General features: G+C 38.2%; 2 protein-coding genes and 1 pseudogene across 3 annotated transcripts; all 3 read right to left on the reverse strand.

Moving 5' to 3' along the window:
• Positions 1 to 397: 397 nt before the first annotated feature.
• Positions 398 to 5942, reverse strand: LOC103443465 (disease resistance protein RUN1-like). Its single transcript, XM_008382324.4, has 7 exons — positions 5294 to 5942; positions 3805 to 4897; positions 3419 to 3718; positions 2475 to 3320; positions 1716 to 2376; positions 982 to 1101; positions 398 to 839 (listed from the first exon to the last, which is right to left on the reverse strand). The coding sequence occupies exons 1-7, from the start codon at positions 5821 to 5823 to the stop codon at positions 640 to 642; spliced, it is 3750 nt and encodes a 1249-aa protein (XP_008380546.2). The 5' UTR covers positions 5824 to 5942; the 3' UTR covers positions 398 to 639.
• A 3742-nt stretch (positions 5943 to 9684) lies between these two features.
• On the reverse strand, positions 9685 to 12000 carry LOC103443562 (polygalacturonate 4-alpha-galacturonosyltransferase-like; annotated as a pseudogene).
• Positions 12001 to 16488: 4488 nt separating this feature from the next.
• On the reverse strand, positions 16489 to 19607 carry LOC103443464 (elongation factor 1-alpha). Of its 2 annotated transcripts, XM_070819818.1 has the most exons (4): positions 19473 to 19595; positions 18409 to 18880; positions 16782 to 17699; positions 16489 to 16661 (listed from the first exon to the last, which is right to left on the reverse strand). In XM_070819818.1, exons 2-3 carry the CDS (start codon positions 18868 to 18870, stop codon positions 16818 to 16820), a joined length of 1344 nt encoding a protein of 447 aa, XP_070675919.1. In that variant the 5' UTR covers positions 18871 to 18880; positions 19473 to 19595; the 3' UTR covers positions 16489 to 16661; positions 16782 to 16817. The 2 variants fall into 2 exon arrangements, with proteins under 2 accessions (XP_070675919.1, XP_008380545.1); XM_008382323.4 differs by having other exon boundaries at positions 16489 to 17699; positions 19473 to 19607.
• Between the last annotated feature and the right edge of the window lie 5559 nt (positions 19608 to 25166).

Consider the following 25166-nt stretch of genomic DNA (forward strand, 5'->3'; position numbering starts at 1 on the left):
GCACTAAGTGTTTGCAGTCAAGAGTCTAAGATTGAGTGTGAAGAGCAATAAAACTTGATGATCAAGAGAGTAAAAAACAATAAGACTTGATTGACGATATAATAATTCAACAACGCCAAGTGGTTCTCTTGTGTTCTTTCTAAAATCAACACACACTAGCGAATCAAATTTTAGAATAACCTAGTTTAACAAACAAATCAACACACACTAGTGAATCAAACGTTAGTGTGTGCAAAGAGGTTAGTGGTATTTTAAATGTTTCACTTTTTTGGGATGCTCCATTTATATATATAGATATACATATGGAGTAAATCTCACCCTTTCTACAATTTTTTTTTTGGTTTGTTTTTGGAGGTTACTTAGAAAAGCAAAAGGAAAAAAAAAAGGATTTGGCCGATTGGGACATTAATTTCATAGATTTGAAAAAAGCAAAAACTAATGCCTACAAGGTGTTTCAAAATGCCCACCCCAATGAAAACAGAGTGGAACCGTTTCCACTACACCAACGAAATAATTGTGATGTTTCTTACATTTTCTTTATTTATATTTTATATACAGGATGTATAAGAAAATTTGGGGCCCCCGGACTTGGGGGCACTAGGCGACCACCTACTCCGGCTACCCTCAGGGCCGGCCTTGTCATGTAGGGACTGTGAACTCCACGAACTTTTCTCTCGATTGTTTCGCCAATGGAGAGCAGAAATACCACATAAAAAACAAGAGAACTAACAAGACAGCGGCCGTGATGAGCACCTTCCACCCTTTAACGCCGCAGTTATTGCTGCCTGCTGACCTTGTTGCTACAAGTGTTTGATCATCTTGTTGCTCTTCTTTTGTATCTAAAAAGCATACAAATAACAGAATATCCCCACATGTTAGAGCTTTCAAAATGATAACTTATCAGTAGCGACATTTTGTATTTCCGTTTTCTCTTTTGAAAAATATTTGGAGTAAAATCAAAAGCTTCACCAAAAACCTCACCTGTATCTTCATCCTGTTTCTCTTCTTCATTGTCTGATGAATATACACCGGCAGAGTTATTGCTGCCTGCAACCCTGGTCGCCACAATTGCGCTATCATCCTGTTGCTCTTCTTCAGTATCTAAAAAACACGCAAATAACAGAAAATCCCCATATGTTTGAATTGAAGTCTTGAAAATGCTAAGTTATCAGTTACGACATTTTATTTCAGTTGTTTCTTTTGAAAATATTCGAAGCAAACTCAGAAGTGTTGCCAAAACCTCACCAGTATCTTCATCTTTTTTATCTTCTTCGTTGACTGATAAACGTACAAATAATTTATGGAGCATAATTTACCAGCGGTGACAAACTGAAGTGTTTATGGAGCATAATAGTATGAGGTTATGCAATTAGTGGCAGGGAAGAAAAATTCTCGAGTATCGCTAATGCTGGATGTATTTTATGCAATATTTAATGATGTTGAACACATTCGAACTTTGATATCTAATTTCAAGGGGCTTCTGTATCTCAAGCAGTTAACATCGCTTAGCTATGAACCCGAAGTTTGAAGGCAGAAAACATCTTGAAAACAAGGAGGGAATGCAAAGATATGTCTGTATAAAGTAAAATTACATCCTCTTGCCATTCTTTGTATAAAAAACATACAAATAACATAAAATTTATTGGAAACATTTTTCAAATGAATACGAGCGGACCTGGAAGTGTAATTCATTGCAATACAACAACACAACATACCTGTGTCGTCTTCATCAGAGTCCATGATGACGCGATTCAACCAACTACGCCAAGAGAAGTCAAAGCTTTCTTTACTTTCAGCAATTTTTTTAGAGATACCTAGTAAGTATAATCCTGGACAAATTTCCCACCTGGACAAATCTCCACCGATGACAAAAGGATAATCAGGAAGATCTGCAGTGGTGTTGTGTTGTGTACTCATTTTGTCTTGGTGCTCTTGCACAAGCTCGACACCGTACTCCTTGAGCTGAAACACATTAGGTCTCATGAGTACTAAAACAAGCACTTCATCTCCACATTGTAATATTGATTCATTCTCCATTTTCCAATGGCTCAACCATATGATATCTTCTCCCTCTCCTGGAATACCATAGAGAATTGGGCCATAGATCCACATTAGACCCTTGCTCTTGTTTCTCACTTTGATCATTATTGGATCAAGTTCATAACATTTGTCAACATCAGAATCAGAGTCAGTAGAACCATTATTAGAATTCTTCTCCTTTGCATAGGTAGCAAAGATGTTCAGGCCTCGGATTTTGTGATCTGGAAGCAAAGACATGATAAAAGATATTGAGGACATCGTACTTTTATGGCTGAATTGGCCCGGAACCTCATTCCCAACAAAAAATGTGCTAAATATACCATATTGGTACAATCCCTGTATGCATGGCACGAAAACGGCTATATTAGTCGACTCTATCCAGAGAGAGAGAGAGAGAGAGAGACAGAGACAGAGACAGAGACAGAGAGACGCACCTGGACGGGACTCCATCTATTCTCTAATGTGTTTGGTTTCTTCATTCGAATGGCTGGCATGGAACCCAAGTTGCTCAAGCCCAAAAGTTTGGTCATTTCCACATCAACTCTATCAATAGGCTCTAACTTGTAACAATACGCCCAGTCAACTAGATTGTAGTTCTCCATATTAGCGGTCAAATTCTGAAACCCATAGGATTGATATGTTATTTTTTTTAATGATATGCATCCACGTATGTCCATATTTTTGTGTACTTTTGGTAACCCCACAAGTGATTCGAGCCTCTCACAGCTCAAGAAAGAGAGATGATCGAGCCTCCTCAAACTTTTGATGAAAACTGGCAGACTACGAATTGGATTCTTATTTAACTTTATTGTTCGCAACGAGGATAGGTTACTTAAATCCCTATGAAAGGCATCATCAGAAAGGTTGCACCCACTGAGATTTAACTTTACTAAAGAGTAAGGAAAAGAACCCAAGATACTTGAACTTCTTTCTGGCCATAATTCACTTAATGGAATTTCATCTATTTCAATAACTTTCAGAGACTCCATCTTCTTCAGAATCTCCATTGGAAATTCATCAAGATTTGAGCAACCAGATAAAATGAGTGTTTCAAGTGATTTAAGCATGCACATGTTCTTCGGAAGCATCCTAAGATTCTTGCAATCCTTCATATTCAAGTACACAAGTCTCTCTAGGGTTGTAATGGATTCATGAACATCAATTAGGCTTGTGCAATCTACAATAATCAATTCTTCTAGACTGGGGCAAAGTGAGAAGTCCACAATTTCAGTGAGGCCATGAGAATGGCTGACATCAAGGATCTTCAAAGATGGAAGAAACTGTGGAAAATAAATAAAGAAAGAAGAAATATGTGTAGGAGTTAATTCTAACATATGCAAAGAAGGAAAATGAACTGAAGTAACGTAGAGTAACATACTTTTGTTCCTTTGCAGACTTGTCTCAAGCTACTATGTTGCATTTCAAGAACAACTAGATACTTCAAAGGAAAATCAATAGGTATAGAATCCAAAGGAAATTCAAGCCAACACAGCCATCTTAACCCAGTAGGGAAATCTGCGTAACATCCATCTAGTCGTACATGACTAAGATGGAGTAATTGTAATTTGTGCATCCTTTCAAATGCATTGGTTTCCAAGGCTGTCTCATTTGTGTTTATTGGACTGTTTGCAGGATGCATACGCATATCCAGGACAAGACCTTGAATTGTTTGTGAACCCTAAAAGAAAAAAAAGGAAACATTAATATGGATAATTTTCACAAGAAGAAATACATATGTAGACACAAAAGGCATATGTTTCTTACATTCTTTTCCCTCAATACTTGGAGAGAATCCTTATGGCGCCATAATCTACTACGTTTCTCAGGCTCTTCTGATTCTAGGCGAACAATTTCTCTCCCCATGCCACGAATCATGTCATGCATCTTCACCCAGCCGCATTCATCAACTGTCACTAAGCATCTATCAATGAGATTATGAATGCCAATGGTTGTATGGAAATCACATTCATCGAGTATTCTAACAATGTAGTTTTTTTTCCTTCCTTTTAGGAAACAAGCAATGTGGAGGAATAGTTTCCGGTCATGGTTATCTTGTAAACTGTCATAGCTTATTCTTAGTTTATTCATGATTTCGCCATTAGGAAAAACTTTCAACTTCTCCAATGCACTTTGCCATACACCTATACTTTCCCCTGACAAAGAAGAACCCAAAATTTTTAGAGCTAATGGAAGTCCGCTGCTATGTTGCACTGCCATTTTTGAATGCTCCATGTATTCTTCTATGGGATGGTCCTGGCCAAATGCATGCCAACTGAAAAGCTCCAATGATTCATTGTAATCCAAAGTTTTAACATGGTGCACCTTTGTAACTTGATGTGCCTTTAGCAACCTTTCACGCCTAGTTGTTATAAGTATCTTACTTCCCGGAGAAAACCGATCTTTCATCCTTGGGACAGCATCTAATTGGTCCATTTGGTCCACATCATCAAGAACAAGCAGAACTCTTCTAGAGCTTATGGCGCCTTCAATCTTACTTATTCCCTCACTAACACTGTGTATTTTCACTTCTCTACCGTTCATATCATAAAGAAGTTTCATTTGTATTTGAACTAAGCCATTTCGAACTGCTGTTTCTTTGATATTTTCAATGAAACTGCTTCCTGTAAATCTTTCGTAGTTAGAATTGTATATATGTTTTGCAATGGTTGTCTTCCCTATTCCAGACATGCCATACAGAACAAATATACCAACATCACTTGATCCATCTTGTAACCACAAATTGATTCGTTCGACTTGAGATTGGATTCCAACCAATTTTGGTTCAACACTCAATGGTGTGCGACTTAACTTGTCTCCTATCACTTTAACAATTTTTTTTATAAACTTTGACTCATACCTAAGAATTTGCAAACAAAATGAAAAATGAATTGCAGAATTTAGATGATTAAACATATGTTGATAGACTTTATTTAAATAAGGAAAAAAGAGGACTGCTGACAAAATTAAAAGAAAAAAAGGAATATAGCGCATAATTTATACGAACTATAGACAAATACAAGACAGGTTACATAACTTTTTTCCATGCTTTTAATAAAAATCTAAGCAACTGCAAACCAATAGACTAACATGGAAAATGACTAATCCTTGAGTAGTGTGATTTCTTTAAGTTGACATAAATTGGAATTATTATTCACTACTGAGATTGAATTAAAAAATATATATATAAATCAGGTCCCTACGGATCATATTTGACAAAAGAAAGAAGAGGAGAAATGGAGAAAATGGAAGTTACCCATCAGCTTTATTTTGTAAGACCATGCCTGCTAGATCTGCAACCTCTGCAAGTGCCTTCCGCCATTCCTTCACCTTTTTCGGCGATTGAGATGTCTCGTGTCTTTCAAATGCTTTTCCAATACTTTCCGTCTGCTTCTTCACGTGGGACGGATCGACATGGTAGAAGACTGGTAAAACTACATGGTTCAAGGGAGGCCTCTGGCGTTCAAGGATCCTTTTGCGTTCAAGGATCATCACAAGCTCATCAAGGCACCATCTGGATGATGTGTAATCTTCTGAAAACACGACAACAAAAGTTCGTGACAGATGGATCGCTCTCTGCAGTCCTGGCTTTATATCTTTTCCTCTCTCAAGTCCATCGTCGTCTCGGAACGTGAGAAATCCTGCGTTGTTCAAGGCTGTGTAGAGGTGGTCAGTAAACGTCTTGCGAGTGTCTTCGCCTCTGAAGCTCAAGAACACGTCGTAGCGATAACCCCCAATTTTTTTGGAATCAGAGCAGGTTCCTTGAGATGTTCTCACGAAAGCCATTGATGTGGATCGATGCTCAAACAAAAAAATTGGTCTTTGCTAGGTGCAATGCAAATGCCTCTGTGCAGGCATCCCTATCTACTTCCAGAAAAATTTGCAAACAATTATAAAATGGGTCATTCTCATGCATTGACCCACAAGCCCTTCTTTAAGTCATGGCCGGCCACTAGTGGCAGAGATGATAATAACAAGAAAGACTACTACTTGTTTTATATGTGATTTTATAATTCACAATTCATATTGGTCGTTGCTCACGGAAAGGGGTTCTCTCCGGATCCCTTCCTCATAAATTACTAAGTTCGGAGATTCGGCCATTAAAATTTGATCTAACAGCTACAAACACGGATCTACTTTAAAAGTTATAATAATTTTAACCGTTTGATCAAATTCAATGGCTCGGATCCCCGGACTTGTTAGATTAGAAGAAAGGTATCCGGATAGGATCCCTTTCCGTTGCTCACCCTTTGTAGTTGGACAACATCTTTTGTGATAAAATGCAAACTCACACTACCACGAAACTACCCACCAACTCGAAGGTTTAAAACTTGATAGAACCGCAATAATAATGTGGCATTTGTAATGTTCAGTTACTTTCATAAGGAAAGTCTGGAATAACTTGAATGTGGGCACATATGTAATATGGTTGAACTTGAGGTGGATGATCGAATTGTTGTGCAGCTATAGGCTTGTTGTATAGTTGTAGGCAGGGCTAAAAGAAATCACTTGCCGAGGTGGGTTTTCTCTATACGACATTGAAAATTGATAATAATGTTACGCAAATTCACTACAGAAAAGCAGACGCACCTGTTCAAGATTTGGACAAGCTCACATGTACCAGTCAAGTGGACTCATGGGCAGATGCACACAAAGCCTACTGATTTCGAGGAAGGATTGTGATTGTGGCACCAGAAGAGTTCCTCAGTTTCTCAAAATTCTTGCCAGACATCCCAATCAAAGAACTCGCTTGGGAACCAAATATCAAAAGTCTTATGTACTAGCTGTTAATGTTTTGTAACTTTTGATTTTATGAATACGTGAGAAGTAGAACGAAGTGCTCCAATCGATTTGATTACTTCACACACACACACACATAGAGTGTGCTACCAGAGGACAAGATATAACCGTTGTGATCTCACACAGTTCACATGAGCCATCAGGCAGAAACCCATATGAGATGCACATGCCTCACTTAAACACTCTAACAGAAAAACAGGTGGAAAAATACAAGCCATTCAAATGTTATAATCTCAGCCGTGCATTACAGCTGAGTATTCAAACTAAAACTAAGAACACAAGCAACTAAGTTTTACAGAATCAATCCAAGCAACTAATCTTCCTGCAAAAAGCTTATACTCCAACACTCCCTTCTAATGTTGCAGATTTGACTCCAAGCATACTTCTGAGCATATAGAACCTATCCTTTGGTAGAGCTTTGGTAAAGATGTCCGCTAATTGTTCTTCTGATTTACAAAAAACCAAATTGATTATATCGTTCTGCAATGCATCTCTGATGTAATGGTACCTTCTGTGAATGTGTTTTGATCTTTGATGAAGGACAGGATTCTTTGTCATTGCTATCGCAGACTGATTGTCGCAGTATAAAGGAGTTGCATTAGTTTGCACTTCTCCAAAGTCTTCTAGTACAAATCTTAGCCAAATTGTTTGAGTTGTTGCCTTAAAGGCACTAATATACTCAGCTTCAACAGTTGACAATACAACACTATGTTGCTTCACTGATGGCAAAGAAAAAATGCCATGCCAAATGTAAAGGCATAGACGAATGTACTCTTTATATCAGTTTCATCTCCTCCCCCAATCACTATCACAATATCCCACAAGCATTTCTGATTTTCCTTTTTCATACTCAATACCAAAATCAATGGTTGAATGTACCTAAGCACACTCTTTGTAGTTCCAGGATGCTTCTTGGTTGGATTATGCATGAATGTAGATAACAGGCTTGCTGCAAACATTGTGTCAGGTCTAATTGCAGTAAGATACAACAGACTTCCCACAATTTGCCTTACACTACCTCATTTGCTAGTTCACTCCTATCATCCTTCTTAAGTTTCTCATTCACAGCTAGAGGTATACTCACATGTTTGAATCTTTTAGACCAAACTTCTCCAAGAGTGTAGTGCATACAGAATCGATCAATGAAGGTCTCATGTTCAGATTGCACAATTCCTTCCTAGAAAATGATACCACAAGCTAAGATCTGTCATCTCATACTTTCTCATCATGTCAGCCTTGTTCATTGATCAGTTCCATGCTACTTCCAATATACACAATGTCACAACATAGATTGAGACAATTAATGATTCTCCTCCTTTGATTATGTATAAAGTGGCTTCATTAGGACTCCTTTGAAAACCACATTCAAGTAGATAGGAATTAATTTTTACCAGGCTCTGGAAGCCTGTTTTAAATCATACAAGGCTTTTCTAAGCTTGTACACTTTGTCTTCGGAAGCTAGGACAATGAATCCCTTATGTTGGTCCACATAAACCTCCTCATTCAACATTCCATTCAAGAAGGCAAACCTGACATCGAGCTGATATAATTTCTAGCTTTTCTGAGCTACAAGTGCAATGAGTGTTCTTACTGTATCCAATCTAGCAACAGAAGCGTCTCATAGTAATCTACTCTTGGCTTTTGAGAATAACCTTTGGCAACTAGCCTTGCCTTATGCTTCTGTATAGTGCCATCCAGGTTCAATTTTGTCTTGAATACCCACTTTACACCAACAATGAGCTTATCTGTTGGTCTGTCAACCAATTCCCATGTTCCATTCTTTTTAATCATCTCAATTTCACTCTTCATCACTTTCTTCCAAGCTTCATCAGTAGCAGCATCTTCATATTTTCCAGGTTCAACAATATTAAGATTGCATCTTGCATAGATTTCACTCAGTGATTTTGGTTTCAGTAGTGGTACTTGCAGAGCTAGTTTCTCCAATTTCAGTTACAAATTCTTGGAATACATTCCCTTAAGAACGACTCCCTTCTAACTGTGGTGGTTCTGCATTCAGACTACTATCAGCATTTTCAATCTCACTGATATTATCATTCAATTGCAAACTTACAAGAAATGTTTTAGATTTTTCACTCTTAGCATTCCAACTCCACATAGCATTCTCATCAAATAGAACACTTCTGGAAAGTATGATCTATCTTTCTGGAACAAAAACTCTATATCCTTTTTCAGCTTTTTCATATCCACTAAAATTCCCTTGATTGAACATTCATGCAGTTTGTGTCTCAATTGTCCAGGGATGTGACTATAGCACAAAGACTTTGAGATGTTTGACTCCTGGTCTTCTTCCACTAAGCCTCAAATGGTGTTTTATCCTTCACTGCCTTTATGGGACATCTATTGAGTAAATAGATTGCTGTGTTGACAGCATCTCCCCAAAGATAGTATGACAATCTCTTCTCATGTAGCATGCTTTTTGTCATTTCCACAATTTTTCTATTCTTCCCCTCAGCAACACACAAGAAAGAAACGGTCATTGACATCGGATCCACCACTGTGATAGGATCACATATTCGCTTATTATCAAATGCCCAGCACAGTACGACAGGCAAACCGTACACTGAAGCCACAACAAGATACAGTTTTCAACCAATTTTCCTCGACAAGTTTACATGTCCGGAATTTCTGAAACACCTAAATGTGAAGTAAAACAAAAGAATAGCCATCAGGGCATTTCTCACATGCAGTACATCAAGAAAGAGGGCATCTGAGCATCGTACTTCTTTTGACTGAAAGGGAAGAAAAATGACTGAAAAAGGAGAATGAATCTCCTTGGTGAAATTAGCACACAAATTCAACAACTGAAAGATCATTAAAACACTGAAAAGCTCATGATTCAAGCAATTAATATATCATGTCCCTTACACATTACACTACGCGAGAATGTTCAAAGAATACAGCATCTTAGAAATTTAATCCTAATCATGTCCCGACATCTTAGCTCTGAAACAAATAAGGTATTGAGTTATACAGGTCATCACGGTAAAGAATTTGTTGTTACCTTGTTACAATGGGAGAGGAATCATGGAGTAAATATTAAAAATGAATGAATTACAAAGAAGAATAAACAATGTGGATTATGGTAACAAGAAAATAGGGAATACCTCCTCCCGTCAAGCCACACATAACCTAAGTGGCTTGTCGGATGGAGATACCAAGGAACAAGAGAGAGACTGAGAAATTTTCCAGTATTTACGTAAATCCCCATTTAATCAGGTTCATTCACTTAGCTTGCAGCTGCGAAGATGGGGATGAACATACTTAATGTACTTGGTCCAGTATCCTCGACACTTTGTCATCGCCAACTCCAGCCATGGTTTCATGTTGCCATTATAATGTGCAACAGCCGCGTTGTCAATCTCAGCTCGATCAAGACTTGGGTTGTAACCCAAACCAAGCACATGCCATGACTTTTGTAGTGGATGTGTCAGCCCATAAAATGTAATTAGCCCTGGAGGTAATGTTCCAAGTTCCCAAAGTGTACTGTCTTCATTCTAAGACCAAAAAAAACGAAACAGAAGCAAAAAAGGGAAAACAATTATGTCAGATGGCCAATTTTCATAGGAAGGAAAACAGCAAGTGCCAAGGGTGATGGTGCTGTGGCTGAATTCATACACAAATCTATGCAAAAGAACAGAACATGTAGCAGCAAATGAAATACGTAAGATTCCTGACAATCGCCATGTTCTGCCACTTGTGACAGATACCAGTAATATCTTTCTTCTTCCACTCCTTAAGATCAAACATGTTCATCCCATATGCCCATCCACATGCGTTTGGATCAAAGTTTCTTGCGATATGAGGATTTGAGAAATTTAGGTACTCGTCAAACCGGTGGAAGCTCTCACCACAGGTTTCTACTGCACCATTTACTTTTCCGTGTAGATCAACTGCCCACAATCCAGTTAAGTCTTTCTGGACAACTATGTCATCATCAAGAAACAAGATCTTATCCAACTTGGGATAAACCTGTGGAAGACAGAATCTCAAATGATTAAGCATCGAGAGATACTTTGGGTTCCTGTACTTCGGATTAGAAGCGCCAGATGAGAGAGTGGTGGTATGGTCGGCCTTGAAATAATAGTTTTTCATTGCAGCAGACTCAAGCTGACGCAGAACCGGGCAGTACGATGAGTTTAGCCACTTAAACTCGTCAACCTTTTCAACATGAATAGTGGCCTTTCCAGGAGGATTCAATAAAAACCACATATTCACGGCTCCAAAATTAAGCTTATCGGTAACAAGATGGAATACGTGTTTTGACGGATCCTGCAATCACCAAGAAACACACATTAGTTGAACAGGAAACCTGCATCTGACTTCAGTAATGGACATTACGAAGGACTACAGATGGGATATTGTCAAATAGGATACGGTCAACTTTCAAATATTGTTATTTATTTTTTGTTTGTTTGTTAATTTACTTTCAACTTCCTTATGAATGAGGTACATGAAAGAGGCAGTCCAGTTAGAAAAGATAAACACAGCAAGCTTATGATCAAACATCTTCTAATCATTTCATCTGATTGCCACGCTTAGAATATTAAAGAAGCAGGTTATACGGATAACAATTAGCATTTGTACCTTAAGCAAAACCAGGTGATGAAATCTTTTATTATTAAGCCTCATATACCAGAAATTGACATCTCATAGAAGTTGAAATGCCTTGGACCTCGACATTCCTGAACAGAGTCACCATGGCGTTTGTGACAGTTTTTCAGTTCTTTTGGAAACAGACACAAAGATACGCGCAAGGAAACTACCAGCATAGAGTAACAGTTCAGCTCAACTTGGCATTTATGACAGTAGAGTTGACGACGACTGATGCAGCCAAGACGTTGTCTGAGAAGAGAGCGGAATGATAAAGATTTGGATTTTCCAGGTTCTCACTTCTAGGGAACTTTCTCTTCTCAAGGGGGAGGAGGTAATAATCTATGGTTAGCGCACAGATAAGTAGTGGATTCCATTTGGGATGGTCTTGGCAGCTAACTGACTAAGAAATGTGCTCTGCTTTTTCAAGCTCCGAACTTGTTCATCTACAGTCTGAAGACAAAACACTTATCAAGATCAAGGAATATTAAGGGAATTGATTTTCACACACATTTTTTAGTTTTTCATGTACACCTTTTTATTTGGGGTCATAGGATTGAATAAATCAAACGAAATAAATCACCAAATTAAATATGGATATGTATGAAGCTAAGTGGGCATGTGAAAATTATTTTTAATTATTAAATGAGAGCCAAATGTGGGATTCCATGACTGGTAGTATCCGAAAAGTAGTAAAAGATGTATTAGGAGAGTCCGAGGGCTTTGCTCCACACCAAAAGGAATCTTGGTGGTTGATGGAGGAGGTACATACAAAGGTAAGGCTAAGAAGGAATGTTGTAAAACCTTATACAAGGATAGGACCAAAGAAAATGGTGAAGGGTATAGAATAGCAAAAGAATGAGGCGAAGAAAGTTGTGAGAGAAGCTAAGTTAGTGGTTTTTTACGATATGTATAAGCAACTAAATACCAAAGAAGGAGAGTTGGATATCTATAAACTAGCTAGAGCAAGGGAAAAGACGACAAGGGGCATAAACCAAGTGAGGTGCATCAAAGATGAGAATGGAAAAGTTCTTGCTACAAAGAACGCGGTCAAAGACAGATGGAGAGGTTATTTTCATTATCTTTTCAATGAAGGACATGAAAAGAGTATTTCTTTGGGCCAGTTGAGTAACTCAGAATAGTGTAGAAACTACTCCTTTTACCGCCAAATTAGGAAGGAAGAAGTGGTTGTAGCTTTGAAAATATGAAGCGTAGAAAAGCAGTGGGCCTAGATGATATACTGATAGAAGTGTTGAAAGTCTTGGGAGAGACGGGTCTAGCATGGCTCACAAACCTTTTCAATAGGATTTTCAAAACGAAGAAGATGCCAAATGAGTGGCTAAAAAGCACTTTGGTGCCTATCTACAAAAATAAGGCCAACGTACAAAATTGCATGAACTATAGGGGTAAATTATTTATGGGTAAATTACATTTTACCCCCTCAGGTTTGAGATCGATTTCAATTTCTTACAAAATATTTAAAACATTTCAATTTCATACCTCACTTACTATTTTATTTCAATTTCATATATCCGTTACATTTTCCATCCATTGGTCCATTAAGCGCCAACGTTGATGCAAATTTTGTGCCACGTGGCAAAAAAAAAATTTATGCATTTAAAATATTATAATAATTTATCCTATTAAAATAAAATTATTAAAAAAAAACCTAAATCCCCAAAACCCCACCCCACCCCACCCCCACCCCGCCCCCACCTCCCTAGAAATGGACGTGGGGCCCACCGGTGAGAGTGTAAAGTGGAATGTGAAGCCCAGACGCCGAGCGCTCACTCGTCCAACGCGCAACACGCGCTAGGTCGAATCACAATGGGAGCCCACCCACGTGGGCGTGTCCCCTTGCGTATCAAACGGAACGATAGCCCAACGACTGCTTTTGTCGATCCAATGGCCAAATTTAATTGGACCGTTTTTTAATCCAACAATCTACATTCAAATTTTTTTTGTTTGTTTTATATTTATATATTTACTAAATCCAACGGTTTAGATCAAATATAATCAAATCTAACGGTAAAAAAAAAAAAAAGATCTAACGGCCCAAATTTAAATCCGACGGCTAAAATAATTTAAAAAATTATTTATCTCAATTAGCTAGCATCTGAAATGCAGATGTGAGCTTCTAATGAGGTGATAGGCTTTGTCGGCCTACGACATCTAACTTCCTTGCAAAGTAGTGGTCATGATGGACAACTGCGTTCAAGATGCTTTCAAAAAGCTCTCTCTTCATCCGAAAACGCCTCCGAAAATCATGAGAAGAATATCTCGGACGTTCGATGAAATAATCTGTCATCATCCGATCATGACACTCTTCTCTATCACACTGCACAAATGAATGCCCCATTACAGAACCATTATGGCTAGATTCGGCATGGTGCTAATATTGAATAAGCGAATTTGCAAATTCGGCTTCTTCTGCGTTCATTTCTGCATTGGCAGTTGCATGGCTTGCTTAGTATTGTATCATTTGCATTGCCAAGCTACGCCTTCTTCTATCACCCATTGATGAGATATTGATGATTTTTAGGAAACAAAAACACTTTGAAAGTTTGAAGATTGGTGAATATAGAGGATGATTGAAGGTTTGAATGTTGTGTGATGGTTTGATATTCAACCTGTGTTTATATAAAGGATGATTGAAGGTTTCAGTTTCATATGTGTAGGTTTGTGTTTCATGTGTTTTGTATGTATGTTAGTATGTGTTTCGTGTGTGTCATGTGTCTCACATGTGTTATGTATGTGCTTCATCTCTATCATGTGCTTTGTATGTCCTTAACATGTGTTTTGTATGTCCTTCACATATGTTATATGTGTCTTGTGTTTCATGTATTTTGTGTTTATACATATCTATCATGATTTTCATATTCTTTCATAGTGTTTCGTGAGTTTCATGTATCGATTTAGTGATTTTTCAATATTTATTGGAATTTAAATATTTTTGGATTAAAATGTTCATAAAATTAATTTAAGATAGTCTACATAATTATTTTTTTAAAGTTAATTTAAGAAAAAATTAGCCCAAATTCATTATTTAATAATCTGATGCTAAAATTTTAGGCCAGAAGGGTTGGAGTAGAAAAGTTGTTTCTGAGCTAAAACCTAAATTTTCTGGGCTAAAAATTTTAGGTTTGAGGCCAAAGGTTGGAGATTGTCTAAAAAGAAAATGTAACTAAATCATATAAATTCCAAATTTAATTCCGTTTGCGTCCACGTATTCGTAAAAAATGAGTACTATTCAGAAATAGTAAAATAAGAGTGGAAAAGTGAAAAGAAAATTGAGGTCCACGTGTAAGGGCTACGTGGCATCTCAAGGGCATTTTGATCATTTATGTAGAATAATAATACAAGAATATATATTCTAATATGCAATATATATCTATACACACACTGTCTATTGTATTTTATAGCAAGTGTTTTAGTAGTTTAAGAAACTAAAATCATCAAAATAACTTTTTTCTTAACGTGTCGAATAGGTTACCCGCTTGTCATCCTCGTGTAAACTTGTTAAGGACCCGTTATTAACAGGTTCTTGTCGTGTGACTTGATAACAACCCGATTAGTTATCGTGTTGACCCGAAACCCGTTATTTTCGTGTCGTTTACATGTTGTGTTAACGGGTTGTATAAGAAATTGTTAGATCTAGACTGGATACTCTTGTCACTCCAATAAATTAGTTGTATATTATTTTGTCATATGCCTAATGTGTGATCCTATTCTCCAACGCACCCTCCCATAAGTGGCCCCACACGGGATCACAAGGGAAACCACTTCCCACATCGAGAACTGGTCAAGTCATTATACTTGAGCTAAGGAAACTTTTCAAGTGCCTGGTTTAGGGACTAGAGCCAACACAACTTTCGAGGGTCCATTCATTTAATATCCTTAAGTTGGAGCTAGGGCAACTTTCCAAAGCCCAACTTAAGGAGGTAAATTCGAGCCCAGTAAATCGGGCTCAGGAGTGTCAAAAGAATAGTTTGCTCTAATACCATGATAAATTTTATAGACCCAACATGGTTTGCCACCAACATCAACAAAATTGAAAACATATAAATGTTGACTAATCTGACTAACATTGAACTTGGTAAAATGAAATGGTTGAATAATTGAAAAATGAGATTATTCAAGAATAACCATTGAATGTTAAAATTACGCATTGAATTTCTGGTAGTAGATCCATAATAAAAAAAAAGTGTTTGTGATTGTTCCAGAAGAAATGAAACAAAAGATCCCAAATTCTACGAATTGCCATTTGATCAGAGTGAAATGTTAAGGTAGATGATAAAGAGTGTCTTGGAGAAAACATAACTAGTGTTAGTGTAGGCCCAGCAGAGTGCTTTGGCGTTGGTGTTCTCATTACTAAGTATTGAATTTTATCCATCTTAAGAATTTATTGAGAAAATAGAGAATGAATGAAACAACAAAAGAAAAAAAAAGGAAGATTAGGATTTTTTGGTGTAAATCTCCTGAACTAACTTAATACATTTGATAATAATAATATTAAGTTACTGAAAGGTTAGGATTAACTTAAGAAAATTCTTTTGGATAGCATCATGGACGCTTGGGTCGTTATCATGTATTAGGATATTAATCCTCTAAGTTGTAGACTTTTAACACAACCAAGTTTAGGGTTTAGGGTTTAGGGTATCGACCTCCCTCCCGGCTAATTGGCAATGCCGAGAAACGTTAGTCGCAGCTACATATCACAATTGTTTTGTTTGCTTGCCACACAATCTTTCTTCCCAGAGTCATCAATCAAAAGGAGAAACTGCGAGGTTAGATTCCAATCAGATTCAAATTGTAAGGATCCCTAGAATCCTCACAATTTGAATTTGAATGGAATCCAAATCCCTTTTTAAAAGCCTATATTAAAACCCTATTCAGATTGCTTTCCGAACAAAGTGCTTTTCAAAAAGCTCTAATAGAACAATACGCACCACGATACCCACTTAAGGATGCTAAGCATGCATTATCTCAGTAAATACACAAACCTAAAGAATCAGCAATACTTAAAAAACGAATAGAAGATGAAGACAAGGCAACACAAATATATAAGCTCAAAAATTATCCCTTCAACAGACGCAACAAAACTTGCAAAGTAAATAGTCTTAACAACTCAAAAACATCCTCCTCCCGAAGGCGGAAGCGACCGAAAGCATAATAAATCAGATGTGTCACCACCGCCTGTCCAGCACCCAATTCTGGTAGTGGACACTCGAGAATGAAAACATCAGACCGGAATTAAAACAATTACAAACTAAACTGACTAAACCACTTAAAACCACACAACTAAGATGTGAGTTCGTATCATAAAAGCATACGTTTGCGTCTGTGAAAGTTTGAGTTCTGGCCACTGTTCACTTCTTCTTGGCAGCAGACTTGGTGACCTTGGCACCGCTGGGATCCTTCTTCTCAACGCTCTTGATAACACCGACTGCAACAGTCTGTCGCATGTCACGAACAGCAAAGCGACCCAATGGTGGGTACTCAGAGAAGGTCTCCACAACCATGGGCTTGGTGGGAAGCATCTTCACCATACCTGCATCTCCGTTCTTCAAGAACTTTGGCTCCTTCTCAATCTCCTTTCCAGACCTCCTGTCAATCTTGGTAAGGATCTCACCGAACTTCACGGCAATGTGCGAAGTGTGGCAATCCAAAACTGGGGCATATCCGTTGCCGATCTGACCAGGGTGGTTCATGATGATAACCTGAGATGTGAAGTTGGCAGCCTCCTTGGCAGGGTCATCCTTGGAGTTGGATGCGACGAAACCACGCTTGAGATCCTTCACAGCAACATTCTTAACATTGAACCCGACATTGTCACCAGGGAGTGCCTCCTGAAGAGCCTCATGATGCATCTCAACTGACTTAACTTCAGTGGTCAGACCAGTTGGCCCAAAAGTCACAACCATACCAGGCTTGACGATACCAGTCTCTACACGTCCCACTGGCACAGTTCCAATACCACCAATCTTGTACACATCCTGAAGAGGAAGACGGAGGGGCTTGTCTGAGGGCCTCTTGGGCTCGTTGATCAGGTCAAGAGCCTCAAGAAGGGTTGGTCCCTTGTACCAGTCAAGGTTGGTGGACCTCTCAATCATGTTGTCACCCTCAAACCCAGAGATGGGAACAAAGGCGATTTTGTCAGGGTTGTACCCAACCTTCTTCAGGTAGGATGAAACTTCCTTCACGATTTCTTCGTACCTTGCCTTAGAGTACTTAGGAGTGGTGGCATCCATCTACAAGAAGCAATACAACCAAGGGAATAAGTACACAATCAAATTCAGTAAACCAGTACAACAAAAGCAGTTTTACAAGTGAATAACAACCAGTCAGGAGGCACAAACATATAGCAGAAAACAGTTATTTGGCATCATCTAGAGTATAAACACTACAAATTTATAGATCATTACACGCTTTTTCTAAGTTACGGATCAAGATGCATAAAGTTAAGAAAAAAATGACATGTTACTAGCCCACACCGGTAGATTGTTACAATAACCAAACCAAACCCGTGCACAAATAAAAAAGGAACCAATACAGAATAACAAAAAACTTGTGAAAATTCAACAATGCAGACGCTAAAACATAGCAAATTCAATTAAAATAATTGCATGCCATATCAATACAAAGCACTGAAGGTTTAGATAAACCACTAATAAATTGTAGGAGAGAGAGGGAATCGAACCCTCAATAGTTTAACTAAAAACTACGCCACCAGGCAATCCCTCCAATTCATAAATCCAAACATCTCCTAATAAAGTGGACACTACCCATAGTTTGGGGCATCATTGATGCCCACAAATGCCAATCAATAGCACCACAAGAGGCATTTGAACTATGGGAGGATCCCTTTATCGGATAGAACCAGCTGCACAAAAAAGTCAGAAATAACACAATAACATAATCATAATACTCAAAGACGGTAAATTAAAGTGGGATTTAGACCTTGTTACAGCAGCAAATCATCTGCTTCACACCGAGGGTGAAAGCAAGAAGAGCGTGCTCACGGGTCTGTCCGTCCTTGGAAATACCAGCTTCGAAACCACCAGTGGTGGAGTCAATGATGAGGACAGCACAGTCAGCCTGTGATGTTCCAGTAATCATGTTTTTAATGAAATCACGATGTCCCGGAGCATCAATCACCGTGCAGTAGTACTTTGTGGTCTCAAACTTCCACAAGGCGATATCAATGGTGATACCGCGCTCACGCTCGGCCTTAAGCTTGTCAAGCACCCAGGCATACTTGAATGACCTTTTGTTCATCTCAGCAGCTTCCTTCTCGAACCTCTCAATCACACGCTTGTCAATACCTCCAAGCTTGTAGATAAGATGACCAGTGGTGGTCGACTTGCCGGAGTCGACATGGCCAATGACCACGATGTTGATGTGAAACTTCTCTTTACCCATGTTAATTTACCTACACACAAAATGCATTATGAATTAAATCAACAATTCATCCCACAAAACAATATCAGAATAATAAAAAAATAATCCCAAATGAAAATAATTGTAATCTCTTTCAAATTTAATATCATATAGTAAGTTTGTTCTTAAAAACAATTCTTCATTTTAATTAATAATTAATAATTTTTAAATTTTAATTAATAAAAAAATCTATAGTTGATTCATATGAACATATCTGTGATTTATTGTAAAACCAAACTTTGTACAAAATCAATCGGGTCTATATCATCAAAAAATACCCATCTGGGTTTAGTCCACAGATTTTCGTCTACTATCCATAAAGCATTCAACCAAAAAAAGACAATAAAGCTTTAAATTTGGTTTTAAATTTGGTTTTAGTCAATCGATCTACCGCATTAAACTAAAGAAACATCATCATCAAGTTCTTGAATTTTAATTAAGGACAAACGAAAGAAACATGCATCGATAGAGCCATAAACAAATCCAGATGAACGAAAACGTAACCAAAGGGCAGCGACGAACAACGATTGCAGTCTAAAATCTACAGAAAACCGAAAGCGAATCGTGGAGGAGAAGGATAATACCTCAGAGATCTGGAAGCTCAAACTCTTGGTTCAAGCGAGAGCGGCTGAGGCAGTGAGAAATGAAAGCGTAGTGTTTGTGAGTCGCAACATGACTTATTTATAGGCTGAGGGGCTTTGGGAAATTATCTAGGGTTTGTTCGGAGGCCGCTTTGTCGATTTACTTGTTTGCCCCTGGGTGTATCCAAAATTACGAGTTTGACCTCCTGGCTTGCTCTTCAAGTAATATTGTAAGAAGTCAACGCAAATATAGGGATTTTCATTTTTTATCGCATAATGTTTGGCCGGTTTTATTTACCCTTAGTAATTGTAATATTGAAAATTGCCATAAATTTCGAAATCTGGGAATCTTGTTTATATAACAGAAATGCTAAAGAGGTTTTTTAAAAAGTGTGACCATCCATGAATTATCTGTCAATTCACAGTTTAACGTTAATTTTCGTATCAAAATTACATAACATTGTGCCAAAAAATGAGGCGGTCCATATAAAAGTCACACTTTGAGAGAGTCTCATCAGCATTTCTCTATATAAAATACCTATATAATTCAAACACTTGTATGATGACGCCACCTATTACTACGATTTAGTAGTATTCCTCTTAACTTATAAATGAGAGGTCTTATGTTTGATTTTCGCTAAAGGCGAATTTGAACTATATTATTCCCTTCTCTTGGTGACGATAATATCGTTGTTTTAAAAAAAATAAAAAAATAATTACCTATATGATGACATCACAACAAATTTTTCATTCAATGGTGGCATGTCTACACATCTTGACACACCCCGTCCCGAAGGAGGGCATGCTGGCCGTCACGTGAGAGTGACGTAACCATTTGCACAGTACGGAAGCTTTAATTATACAACTTCAAAGTGAATACACCCGAAGGTGCGTCCTAATGGTCCATTCTGTCAGAACACCGTCGAATTCCTCGTAGTCACCACACCTTTGTGATTCCTGAACCTGGAGGGGTGCAAAACCAAAATTGAGTGGGTCAGTAAAACAAATCTTTTCAAATCCAAACATTTCTCAAAACGTTGTAACCCCTCTCCGTAAAACCTGTATACTTTCCCAGAAATGTAAAATATAAATATACATATATATTCTCAATACTTCAATTCATTAACTCAACATTTTTCAGTACAAATATGCCATGCCATGTCTAAATTCAACAGTATAATATGAATGCATCAACATAAATCAGGTGAAAGAAAATAATCAACCGGAGACCCTACAATGGTCCTGTACGGTTGAATCTAGAGCTCAAAATATCATCTAACCGGAGTCACCAACTGTGACCTGTACGGCCATGCCGGAGTCACCTAGTATGACCTGTACGGCACTACACTGCACATAAGTCGGAATTACCTAATGTAATCTGTACGACTTAATGGTGTAATAATATGCTCTAGTGCTTTTCTCATCAATCATCTGTGCACATAATCTAAGGTCACCTACCAGTCGGAACCCCTCTAATGGTCTGTACGACTGGCATGTCGGAACCACCCCCGGTGGTCTGTACGACTAGCATCTACTTGGATCCAAGGTGAGCATACGATGCGGTGAATAATAATAATAAGCACTAATACCAAGGTGCAGTTTATGAGCTCAGCATATCTCAACATCATCATAACAGTAATAATACTCACCTGATACTCACCTGTGCGTCCACAGCACCATTTCATATATATATGCATCATATCTGGATTCATACTTTTCATATCATTTCATGCATGGCAAATCGATTCACATTTCTATCTACTTTTCATATACTTTTATACATTTTCATTAAAAGCATAATTTCATGCATTTTCAATTTCTGGGAAAACGGCAAGTATATATGTATATGGAAAACAAAACTGCCCACTCACCTGGAGTTCGTCCAACAACTCCCTAGCACCACACATCAAGGCGTCACGACGATCGCCGCCTAGAATAGTAATCAAATCCAACCATACTCCAACAATAACTTCGGGTAAATCTCTCTCATCCGATTCTCTTTCTCCCACATAATTTTCTACTGAATGATTTCCTTCACAAAGCTTTTACCACTTAATCTGTCTTAATTCTTAGGACCTTCTTTTTCCAATCCAAAGTCGTCATTCAATTCTATAATCAACTTCACCAACCTTTCGATGATCACGCTAAGTCTGATTCATTTAGGATTTAACTTAATCACCTGAATACTTTGAGGAGACTCATCCATAGTCTCAGGGTCTACTAAAACTCTTTCTTGATCGAATCTTTCTCTACCCAGAAACATTCCATTCACAAGTCATCAAAAACCGACTCACGTGACACATTTCATGGTCCTTATGGAGTTACTTCGGAAACTGCACAACCAACATACTTAAGAAACTTAGCAGTTCCGTAATCCAATTCTCTTTTCCATAAAACAAATAAGTAGTGTTGCACTGTCTGGGAAAGGTTGTTACTCAACACTGGAGTAAATGTACTAACTTGTTACTTAACAAGTATAACTTCTTCTCGATCTTTCATTCTTAACTTTACTTTAGTTGGTTTCCAATCCACAAGAAGATAATCATGGCAAGCGTACCAGATATTAATTCTTACTGCAGTCTTCTTATCAAGTGCTTCAGCTACCACAATTGTACGATTGAAGCACTTGATAAGAAGACTGCAGTAAGAATTAATATCTGGTACGCTTGCCATGATTATCTTCTTGTGGATTGGAAACCAACTAAAGTAAAGTTAAGAATGAAAGATCGAGAAGAAGTTATACTTGTTAAGTAACAAGTTAGTACATTTACTCCAGTGTTGAGTAACAACCTTTCCCAGACAGTGCAACACTACTTATTTGTTTTATGGAAAAGAGAATTGGATTACGGAACTGCTAAGTTTCTTAAGTATGTTGGTTGTGCAGTTTCCGAAGTAACTCCATAAGGACCATGAAATGTGTCACGTGAGTCGGTTTTTGATGACTTGTGAATGGAATGTTTCTGGGTAGAGAAAGATTCGATCAAGAAAGAGTTTTAGTAGACCCTGAGACTATGGATGAGTCTCCTCAAAGTATTCAGGTGATTAAGTTAAATCCTAAATGAATCAGACTTAGCGTGATCATCGAAAGGTTGGTGAAGTTGATTATAGAATTGAATGACGACTTTGGATTGGAAAAAGAAGGTCCTAAGAATTAAGACAGATTAAGTGGTAAAAGCTTTGTGAAGGAAATCATTCAGTAGAAAATTATGTGGGAGAAAGAGAATCGGATGAGAGAGATTTACCCGAAGTTATTGTTGGAGTATGGTTGGATTTGATTACTATTCTAGGCGGCGATCGTCGTGACGCCTTGATGTGTGGTGCTAGGGAGTTGTTGGACGAACTCCAGGTGAGTGGGCAGTTTTGTTTTCCATATACATATATACTTGCCGTTTTCCCAGAAATTGAAAATGCATGAAATTATGCTTTTAATGAAAATGTATAAAAGTATATGAAAAGTAGATAGAAATGTGAATCGATTTGCCATGCATGAAATGATATGAAAAGTATGAATCCAGATATGATGCATATATATATGAAATGGTGCTGTGGACGCACAGGTGAGTATCAGGTGAGTATTATTACTGTTATGATGATGTTGAGATATGCTGAGCTCATAAACTGCACCTTGGTATTAGTGCTTATTATTATTATTCACCGCATCGTATGCTCACCTTGGATCCAAGTAGATGCTAGTCGTACAGACCACCGGGGGTGGTTCCGACATGCCAGTCGTACAGACCATTAGAGGGGTTCCGACTGGTAGGTGACCTTAGATTATGTGCACAGATGATTGATGAGAAAAGCACTAGAGCATATTATTACACCATTAAGTCGTACAGATTACATTAGGTAATTCCGACTTATGTGCAGTGTAGTGCCGTACAGGTCATACTAGGTGACTCCGGCATGGCCGTACAGGTCACAGTTGGTGACTCCGGTTAGATGATATTTTGAGCTCTAGATTCAACCGTACAGGACCATTGTAGGGTCTCCGGTTGATTATTTTCTTTCACCTGATTTATGTTGATGCATTCATATTATACTGTTGAATTTAGACATGGCATGGCATATTTGTACTGAAAAATGTTGAGTTAATGAATTGAAGTATTGAGAATATATATGTATATTTATATTTTACATTTCTGGGAAAGTATACAGGTTTTACGGAGAGGGGTTACAACGTTTTGAGAAATGTTTGGATTTGAAAAGATTTGTTTTACTGACCCACTCAATTTTGGTTTTGCACCCCTCCAGGTTCAGGAATCACAAAGGTGTGGTGACTACGAGGAATTCGACGGTGTTCTGACAGAATGGACCATTAGGACGCACCTTCGGGTGTATTCACTTTGAAGTTGTATAATTAAAGCTTCCGTACTGTGCAAATGGTTACGTCACTCTCACGTGACGGCCAGCATGCCCTCCTTCGGGACGGGGTGTGTCAGTTGGTATCAGAGCCTAACCCTGGCTGTGGTGTGCCGACGAGGACGTCGGGCCCCTAAGGGGGGTGGATTGTAACATCCCACATCGCCCAGGGAAGTGATCCTTAAATGTGTATTCCCATCCCTACCTAGCACGAGGCCTTTTGGGAGCTCACTGGCTTCGGGTTCCGTAGGAACTCCGAAGTTAAGCGAGAAGGTGGCCAGAGCACTCCCAGGATGGGTGACCCACTGGGAAGTTGCTCGTGAGTTCCCAGAAACAAAACCGTGAGGGCGTGGTCGGGGCCCAAAGCGGACAATATCGTGCTACGGTGGTGGAGCGGGCCCGGGAAGTGGTCCACCCCGGGCCGGGATGTGACACATCTAGTTTACCATTTTATTAGGGTTATATTTATAACAAAAACTCTTTAGAAGAACAATAAATTCATTTAGTTGAAAGTGTTGTTGAACAACTTGGGCAAAAGACAATACAACAGGAAGCACAACGTAGAGGAGCGTGAGCCGCCATACCGAATTCTTCACTGACTATCGAGGACGGAGTTGTAAAGCCATGATTTGTAAGGGATTGGATCACTCAACATTTATTTTTCGCAGTTTATTTGAAATGGTAAACAACGTTAGGTGATGTTATTATGCTCAACTCCTAAGTAATATTAAGAAAAGACAAAGATACTTGTTGAGTGAAATAGTAATACCATAAGATCATAATCTGTATAAATAATATTAACAAATAATATATATGTCTTATATTTTGAGTGAAACAAACAATAAATATAAGTCTTATAATTTGAGTGAAACGGAGAAGAATAAACTTTGGGTCTTTTGTTGGTGGCAGATTCAGCTTTGGGTCGAGCAGCCCACTTGAGTCTGGCAATCGTGACTTGGATGTTCAAGAAAATGACTTTGAAGCTTACAATGCGGATGATGAGAATTTTTTTTTTTATTTTTATAACAAACAATATTATCTACACTAAAAGGGAGGAGAGTTGACTTAGCCTCACAATGGGCTAGCAATAATGTGCTTCAAATTCGTCTTTGGCGATAATCGAATATAAGACCTCTCACTTACATGTGAAGATGAATACTATTAGACCGTAGTACTAAGTGGATGATGAGTTAGGCTATATTAATTTCGATGAAGCTGCTTACTACGTATGGGACGAGTCTGATTGAGAAATGCTTGGTTCTTTCGTAGACGTCTGGCGAACTAGCTGGTATTCCTACTTTTCTACTTAGGCACTCACTCGCTAATACTATTTAT

The sequence above is a fragment of the Malus domestica genome, chromosome 04, assembly GCF_042453785.1.
Source record: "Malus domestica chromosome 04, GDT2T_hap1".
Classification (NCBI taxonomy): Eukaryota; Viridiplantae; Streptophyta; class Magnoliopsida; order Rosales; family Rosaceae; genus Malus; species Malus domestica.